This window comes from Theropithecus gelada, chromosome 1 (assembly GCF_003255815.1).
Source record: "Theropithecus gelada isolate Dixy chromosome 1, Tgel_1.0, whole genome shotgun sequence".
NCBI classification, from domain to species: Eukaryota; Metazoa; Chordata; class Mammalia; order Primates; family Cercopithecidae; genus Theropithecus; species Theropithecus gelada.
The window spans coordinates 115,182,610-115,191,287 of record NC_037668.1 but is presented as its reverse complement, the minus strand read 5'-3'; the positions used below and the strand labels follow the sequence as shown (position 1 = coordinate 115,191,287).

Sequence of the window (8,678 nt, the reverse complement as noted above, 5' to 3'; positions counted from 1 at the left end):
ACAGAATCGGTTTCAGTTTCCTTTCTTTGGGTCCTCAGTCCAAGAAGGTCGTTAATATTTCAGCATTTGGGCAATGCAATCAATCACAAACATCAAGAGGTTCCTTATATAGGGAAAATGGAAGAGATGGTAAGAAATCCCACCAAACCAACTGCCTTTAAAGGTGCTTTGCTCCTATTTGAACACCACCATGTAGTTTTATTCCTGTTTGCCCGCTCAGCTCCAGCTCTCCTTGCTGGCATTAAGAGATGGAGGGCAAATCGTATTTTTAGTTTATTATCAATGCTTAGCATCTTTCAGTAACTTCAATAACCAATAGGTGGGCTTATTTTCAACTCCATTATTACTTCAAGCAAAATACACGCAATATGAAACGCTACCTGGCTGTGTTTTCTAAACTGCTTTTGGGCAAGGAGAGGTACGTTTCTAAGAGTGTGGCTGAAAGGTATACATTTGTACCTGCAAGTAAATATCAGCAACCTATCTGAGGAGAAAAAAGCACATCCACAGCTACTGATCCAGAAGCAATTGGTTTTCCAGTAGGTTCCTATATTTAATCTAAATTCTGCACTAGCTATATTAAATGTAACAAAGAAATGCAACCCAGAAATTACGCCTGGAGCCAAGTCCATTAAAGGTACTTCGGAATAACTAGAGACCAGGCACCTTAAAAGCACCAGAAGCTATTGATACTTAAGAGGGGGGCTGTGCATAATCGCAACTGCTGCATTAGAGAGGGGAGGGAGAAAAAAAAAAAATCAGCCAAATTACGCTTGGTTAATTCAGAGTAACAGATCTGCCCCCAAGTGAATTGGAGGCCTTGAATTAATTCTGTTATGACAAATCAAGATAAACGTTCCCCCTAAATTGCATGCGATTTAATTAATTTTTGAGATCCTGGGTTTTTTTTTTTTTTTTTCTTCTTCTTCCTAGCTAATAGTTCACATGCTCCTGTGCTGTCATTGTGCTTGAGTGGGCAGACTTCAAAGTGATATTAAATAACCAACTATTAGATTTACCTAGCACGTCCTATTGGAAAAGTGCCATTTAATTACCTAGCCTGTTCAATTAAAGGGACAGCATTCTCTGAATATAGCAGCTTGCTGTTGATTACCAGGGAAATGAACTCGCTGTCTGGCGGCGCCTCCATTCCTAACGCCACCCCCTCCCCAAACACACCCTCCACCACCAACTACCAATTCTCCCCACCCTCGCCCCAGGCCACCGCCCCCGACCGCTCCAGGCTCACTGCGGCTGCGGGCGCCACGTGAACCGCCCGAGCCCAGCCCGGGGAAAGAAAGCGCGACCCGCTCGCCGGGCTCCCGCCCTGCGCTCGCCCCCTCGCGGGCCCGAGACCGCCCGCCGGCTGGGCGCTCTGGGTGCGGCCTCGGGCGGCGCCGGCCCGGGTGCGGGCAGCTGAGCGAGCAAGGGCCCGCCGACGACCGCCACCCGGGCTTCCGGCGCGTTTCCTCGCCCTCCCAGGACCTGGAGCCCCACCCGTCGGTCTCCGAACTTCCTCCTCTCGCTGCACTTTCCGCGCCAGTCTTCGGGCCCGAGGTGGGGGGGTGGAGGAAAGAGGGTTCGAGGAAGAGAAACGGAGTTTCCGAAGCTACTTGGGGCGCTTGGGTGGAGCTGAGGGCTCGGGAGCCGGGGATGGGGGAGGGGGCAGTCCCAAGGTTCCCCCACTTTTGTAAGATGGGGGGCCAGGCAGGCGTTGGTCCCTTTAAGATTCACCCTCCCCCTCCGCTCTACAACCCCCCCTTCATTCTTTCCCTCCCTCTCTTAGAGGCCAATTTTGTTAATTAAATGTTTTGTTTGCGACGCAGCTCTCATTCATTGCGGACACGTCATTCGGAGCAGATCTAAGCCAGAGACCAGATCTCATTAGATAAAGCCCATCAGAACTAAGAAAATGGAGGAGCCACTAATTAAAGCTTTTAATTGTGCGGATTCGCTGCAGCAAGGCAGCCGCTTTATCTGCAATCTTGGAGGGCGAGGAGGCAGAAGCCCAGCTCTGCCCATCGACACTTGGCCGCGGAGGGGGAAGGGACTGGTGAAAGCGCCCCCTCCTCTTGCAGCCCCCTCCTCCGCGCTCAGGCCGGCCTTTCCCGCAGGCCTTTCCCAGCTCTCCCGCAGCTTTTCAGCAAGACCTTGGTTGTTTTCAAAAAATCACAACCTCAAAGTCAAGACAGTTTAAAAGCCCCTCAGTAAATCGCTATGTGGTCTCAGTCGGACCAAGGGGTCCCCTTCACCTGGCGGCGGGCGAGCAGATTACTCCACTCGTCTGCAGCGATCCCTGCGGCATTGAAAGCTCCTCCAACAAGTGGACTTGAGGGACACTGGGGAGCGGGTAGCTGAGAAGAACAGGAACGTCTACATCTTCCCACCTTCCCACCCTCTGGGCATCTTGATGGGCTGAGAGGAACACTGAAGGAAGACTTCAGTAATCTCTTAAATTGGAGGGGAAGGGGGGCTCACAGCTGCTGGTGAACCCTGAGCAAACTATGAGGCCATCAATTTGGTACTGAGCTAGAACTCATCTCTCCTAGAAAGATCTAAGGTCCTCGGGGTAGCATGTAGTTCAAGGGCGAGCCTGGCTCCAGTTTCCAGATTCAGAGGGGAAAAAAGGAAGAACGTAGATCCGATTAATTAAGGCTCAGGGCTGGGCACACATCCTCCATTGCTCCATTAGGGCACAGGAAAACACCAAAAGGCCATTTACATTTGGCCCCAAGAATAGAGAAAAGAATGGACACAATTCCCAGGAAGCCACTTGCCTGAACTTGTCCTGGGGGAATACAAGTGGACCCATCTTCTTTTTAATTAGTTGTAATCAGAAGCGAGAGGTTTTTTGGGTTTTGTTTTTGGTTTTTTTTTTGAAGGCACTTGGAGAAGAGATGAATCTGTACCATTCACGGAATCTTAACAGCACTGTCAATTTTTCCACTTCAAGCCACACTCCTTTCTTACCACAGTTTTGCTTTCTATTTAATTACAATACTGTCAAAGCTCATGGCATTACTTGGAAGGAGGACCAGAAAACATTAAACCCATGTTCCCGCTGATTTTCCAACATTTACCTCTAAAAGAACACTTAGTGAAATTAATGCTGCCATCTTAATTTAAAAATAAAAGCCCTCTCCCTTCCTATATTTCTTTTACTTGACTGATTGAGGATGCCAGCAGAGTGGACACAGGTTGCATTATCAAAATAACTAAATGTCATTTTACTCCATCATCTTACAACTAATGATATCACTGGGGTAAACGTATCCACACTCAGCTCTGAACTACACTGGCATCTTCTGCAATGTTAGGAGCAGAATAAGGCGAATCACAATGGAGCTAAACTTTGAACAAAATATCTCATCCACTGATTTACCCACGCTGAAGAAAGAAGAAAATTTTCTACTAATCACTTCAAAGACAAAGGTTTAGGACAAATTTACAAAGGATGAAATTCTTCTTAAAAGTGTGCGGTTTTCTAGTATCAACTGTGTGCGTGTGGGTTTTTTTTTTTTTTTTTTAATTACTGGATGTTGAAACAGAACACCTCCTAGAAGCATTCATGTGCATCAGTCTATCAAACCATTTACTCAAATTAAATGTGTAATCCTTCAAATGCCTCCTTTCAAATTAATGAGTTTAAGTAGCTTGAGTTCACCTGAAAAGATCCTATAGGCACCTGACCTCCTGAATTCTTTCCATTAATTGCACTGCAACTTGTTGGAAAAGACTGCTTACATGGACATATGAATGTTCCTATACATTGCTTTAAAATGCAAGATTAGTATAATTCTATAGCCTCTTTTTCTAAATCTCTTTTGGGGATCAAGGGCAGTGATACAAACGACAACAAAAAACCCAAAACCTGAACATACTTCAACTGAAAAAAACTGCAAATTCTACATCGCAAACCACACACTAACTGAATTATTGCAAGCCTCCGAGTAACAGTATGAAGAGAAACATTATCACTAGGTTTTATTTCTCGGGGCTTTTTTTCTCTATAAGAAGAATTACAAGTCTTTAAACTGATGGATAATTAGCATTTTTCTCAAGGAGCACAAAGAATGAATCACAGCTTTCCACTCAAGAAAGTTTAAAAATGCTCATGTAAATATCGTAATAAGCCATCACCACAGACAAATCATTTCTCACTAACTACACTTGTATTTTTAAAAGTCAACCTTTGTCTCCGAGTTCCTCTGTGAGTTCCCACCTTGTTTTAAGAACGCACCTTAACTACCACTTGAGATGTTTGCTTTTAGCCTGTAGTCCAGTAAAGGCTGACCACTTAAACTCTGGGACCGGAGGGTGCTCAACCTTTGTGCATCTAATGACCCAGTCCCACCAGATGGTCTTTACTTAGTATGGCATTTGCCATTAATTTGCCATCAGATATTGGAAGACTTAACAACATGCTTCCTGAACCCTTTAAATTCCGCCAACTAAAAGATTTTTGAGGTGAAGGCTGCAATGTATTGCCATAGGTGCCTGCTCCTTTCCTCACAACCCTGTTAACCTTTGGCCTTGCCATTGCTCTGCTCGCCCATCCCCAGGAAAGGCAGCGAAGTCTTACCTAATGTAGTCATTTCTGCAAAGGATCATGCCGCTTTTGGTGTAACAGGACGTGCCGATGTCGCCCAGCTGCGCCTGGCAGCAGGAACACTTGAGGCACCGGCTGTGCCAGTAGCTGTCCATGGCATAGAGCAGAAAGCGGTCCGCAATCTTGCCCCCGCAGCCTGCACACCGCTTCCAGGAGAGGGAGCCGGCCGTCACCGGGGGCGGCTGCGAGCTGCTGCCCGGATTCACCATGGTCTGCAGAGGGCGGGAAGGGGACAGGGAGAGAAAGACAAAACAGGGGCGATGCAAAAGTTAGTAATCGCCGGAGAGAGAGCAAGCCCATTCCCCTCCTCCCCCCAGAGCTGCTGGAAGGAAACAGCAGGGCAAGGGCGGGAAGGAGGCTGAGGGGGAGAGGGAAGGAGGGAGGCTCGCCGGCAGCAGCCGCCTGTTTACTTTTCTCAAGCTTTGTTCTGGGGCCACGAGCTCCTCTCAACTTTCCTGAGCTTGCCGCCGCTGACAATTTCAGCTCCGGTACTGTCAAAACTCCGAGAGCAGGCTCCGCCGCGCGCTCCACCCCTCGTGGCGCCTCCTCCCAGCCCCCGCCTCCGCCCACTGCCCCCCTCCTCCGCCGCCCGCCTGCAGCAAATGAGGGTCAAACCCACCCACCGCCGTGCCCGGCCCCTCCCCAGCCCCCGCCGGGCCCCGGGACAGAGTCGAGGGGAGTGGGGAGGCGACAGCCCTGCCGGAGCCTCGTTCCCTCCCGGGCTCTGCCCTGGGAAGTGCAGCAGGAGTTCACAAGTTGGAAATAGTTCGGTTTTCCGAAAGGGAAGGAGGGAGGGACCGGCAGACGGAAGATGGAGAGCGTGGTGGTGGGAGGGAAGGCAAGGTGACGGCAGAGGGGGTGCAGTGTGTAAAGTTGCGAAACTGGTTTTTCGTATTTTAAGCAGCACCTTTCACATGCCATTGTGGTGACCGCCATCTCCCATTATTGTTCCAAATCTCATTTCATTTTGAAGATCAATGAGTGTTTTCTCTGGGTTTTCAGGACACAGGCAAGAATAATAGATCATTGAACTTTAGGATGCCTGTTAACTTCCTATACAAACACTCTCCACTTTGGTCTCACTAATCTGCCCTTGATCAGCAATTTAAATGCTAAAGCTTTGTTCCTCCAAGGGGGGGGGGGGCCGGCGTTACAGATAACGTGCGAGAAGGCAGCATTAAAGGATGCACAAGTTAAATTCGAGCCCGTTCTGCTGTCACCAAAAACTGCTTTAAAAAAGAATTCCCCACTCTAATGAATGCCACAAGAGATGCAACTGGGATATAATATAGGAATCAATTTATAAAGCTTAGCCTAAACCGATTAATTTGTTGCCTTCAATTCCGAGTCCAATAAAGTCCTAGTGTTCCTCTAGTCACTTATTCTATAAAAAGATCAAGTTATTTACTGCCAATTAAGCAGCCTGTTTTGTCTTTGTCCTCTGTAAGCTGAGAGTGTGGGCTCCCCCTGAGGCTCCCGGCTATCTGCTCAAGACATTCAGCTGATACCTCAGAAGAAGGCGAACTTTGCCTGTCCCCGGCCCAACTTGGCTGCTGCAAAAAAACGAGGAAGGAACGAACGAAACAGGGACTCGGGTTCCTTAAATAGGCCGACTTTAAACACATTTCCTCCGAAAGAGTCCCGGAACGTGTGTCCAGTGACCGCACAATAAACCAGAATAAGAACTGCACCAATTAAGCTGTAACAAAACCCTGAGACTTTGGAAACAGGACCACTCTAAAACCCATTAGCATTGCATTTATCCGAATGCATCATACCTTTATGTAAATTGATTTATCTGATGCATTTACTCGAGGAATTGCTTTTTGTTACAATTTCAGCCCTAACCCAAATGAATCTGCATTTCCTGCCCTAGGTCTTTAAACTGTTTCCCCCAACGTTTTAATCGCTCCAAATTCCTTTTTAAAAGGAGAGAGGGAGGAGATTCCAAGCTCTTCCCCGCCCCCATCTTTAGTGAGAGGTAAATATATATGTATTTTTTTTTTTTTTGAAAAGGAAACATTACACTGAGAAAAGCATCCAGTAACCCCATTAGCTAAAGCTCTTAAGGACAAGCAATACCTTAATGCTGATTAAATCTAAGAGATGAATCAAGAGGACTGACCAGAAACTGACTCCCCTGATAACTAAGGACGGGCCCTCATCAAGTTTCATTTAGAGTTGGAAAAAAAAAAAAAGAAGAAGAAGAAGAAAGCTTTTAAGTTAAATAGGCTTATACTCTAGTAATTACATAGCCAAGCAATTTAGGTCCTGGGATAGTCAGTGAAATAGAAAGCAGAACTGGCAGCTAGAGGCAAAATCTGCCCCCCTTTAACAACGTCTCTGGTGTTTTTTAATGGAGACCAAGGGAGGGACAAACGTAACGCTGGCAATTTGTAGTACAAAAATGGATGCTTAATTCATGTCTTGATTTTAATTAGGTGATTCACCGTATTTCTCCTGGATTGTAACAAAAGACTTATAAACCAAGAGGTTTTAAAAAGAACCAGCAATACCGAATCCTGCTCACTTAGACCCTTCCTGCCACTGTTTCAAAATTAGTGTTTACTAGAAGGGGGGGTATCGTGACTATCCCCACCCCCACCCCCCCAAACACACTACTTCTCATACTTAAAGCCTAATCTAAGCACCCCTTGCCCTTTCCCTTATGAACTAGAAATATCCCCACCCCCTCTACGGTCCCCACCAGCCCCGTTTCCAAGAAGAGCCCTTTTGTAAGCAGGAACCGCTACAAAGCTGGCGGCCCGGGGCTGCCCTCCGCGCTAGCTCGCAGGCCGGCCTCGGTAGTTTCAGACTCGCGCTTTATCTAAGGCGACGTATTGTTTACTTGCAATTTGGGACGGTAAGGGGAAGCAAGCCAAAGAAAACAGCCCTGGCCCGAATCGACCCCCTCCCTCTCTCTCCCACCTCCCGGCCCGCGGCTCCCCCAGCCGCCCCCTTACCTGCTTTTCCCCTATATTGCAATATTGCAAGAGGCGGCGGCGGTGAAATGCGAACGAAGCCGCTCGGCTTCCAGAGAAGGGGCGCCTGGGCTGGCGGAGCTGGAGGGAGGGAGGGAGTTCTCGCAGAAGCAGGAAAGGGGAGGAGGGGGCTAAGGGCGGCTTTTTTTTTAAATCGCGTTGCTCTGGGGCGGGTTGGGGGGCCCCCGCGTAAGTGGCAGGCGGCCGGGAGCAGAAGTGTCAGTCTCAGTCTTCGTCCTTCTCCTCCGCCTCCGGCTGCGCGCGAGCAGCTGCAGGAGCCCTCGGCCCGCGCGACGCGGCTTCAGGCGCGGTGCAGCGGCAGCAACTGCTGCAATCGCTGCTGCAAGTTTGGCAATGTGGCTTCACTTTGTATATTCCCCCGCCCGGCGGCCCCCGCCCCCGCCCGCGCTCCTCGCGCTCCTCCCGCTCCTCCTCCTCCGCCGCCGCCGCCTTCCTCCCTCCCGCGCGCTCGCTAGCTCGCTCGCTCGCTCCGGGCTGGCAGCCGCGGCTCGACTGAGCTCCCTGCACCTCCGCCCGGGAGCAGCCGCAGACACAGAAACCCCGGGAGCGGCGGCGGACGGTGGGGAGGCCGGCAGGCAGGCGCGCCCAGGAGTCGGGAGCTGCGGCCGGCCGGGCCTGGCGCGCTGGAGCCTACGCCGCTGCCGGGGCTGTTGCCGGGGCTGCTGCTGCCCGGCGCGGAGGCGGAGGCGGCGGCGGCGGCGGCGGCGGCGGTGGCGGCGGCGGCAGCGGCGGCGCTGGCCTCTAGCCGGCTCGCTCGCTCCCTCCGCGGCTCTTACACATGTGTTACTGACAGAGCAAAATCCCAACTACTCCCCGGCTCTGCCTCCGACGTCAGCGACCCTCAGCCACTGGGCGGCCGGATTGTTCAGGCGGAATAATAAAACCTGCCAATCCGGGGAAGGACAAAGGGATGACTGAAACGAGACTCGGGGGGCGGGGAAGAGAGTGAGGCGGCGGAGCGGGCCGACAGAGGAGAAGGGAAGGGCCCGAATCAGGTGGGGAGAAGTGACCCGCTTGGCGCCTGGCGCCGGGGACCCGCTTGGGCTGACCTTCGCGACCCGGGATCC

General features: G+C 50.4%; 1 protein-coding gene across 6 annotated transcripts in view; it reads right to left on the bottom strand.

Moving 5' to 3' along the window:
• The window catches only part of LMO4 (LIM domain only 4), a 17,140-nt gene extending 8,837 nt beyond the window's left edge, over nucleotides 1-8,303 (bottom strand). For 2 of the 6 annotated variants that reach the window (XM_025399715.1, XM_025399690.1), the window contains exons 1-2: nucleotides 7,573-8,303; nucleotides 4,583-4,821 (exon numbers count right to left, since the gene is read on the bottom strand). In XM_025399715.1, coding sequence (XP_025255500.1) covers nucleotides 4,583-4,818 — 236 coding nt within the window. In that variant the 5' untranslated portion in view covers nucleotides 4,819-4,821; nucleotides 7,573-8,303. Of the gene's footprint in view, nucleotides 1-4,582; nucleotides 5,167-5,516; nucleotides 5,699-7,572 lie in introns of those variants that run through there. The other 4 variants (XM_025399724.1, XM_025399698.1, XM_025399707.1 and 1 more) reach the window with 3 other exon arrangements.
• Nucleotides 8,304-8,678: the final 375 nt, after the last annotated feature.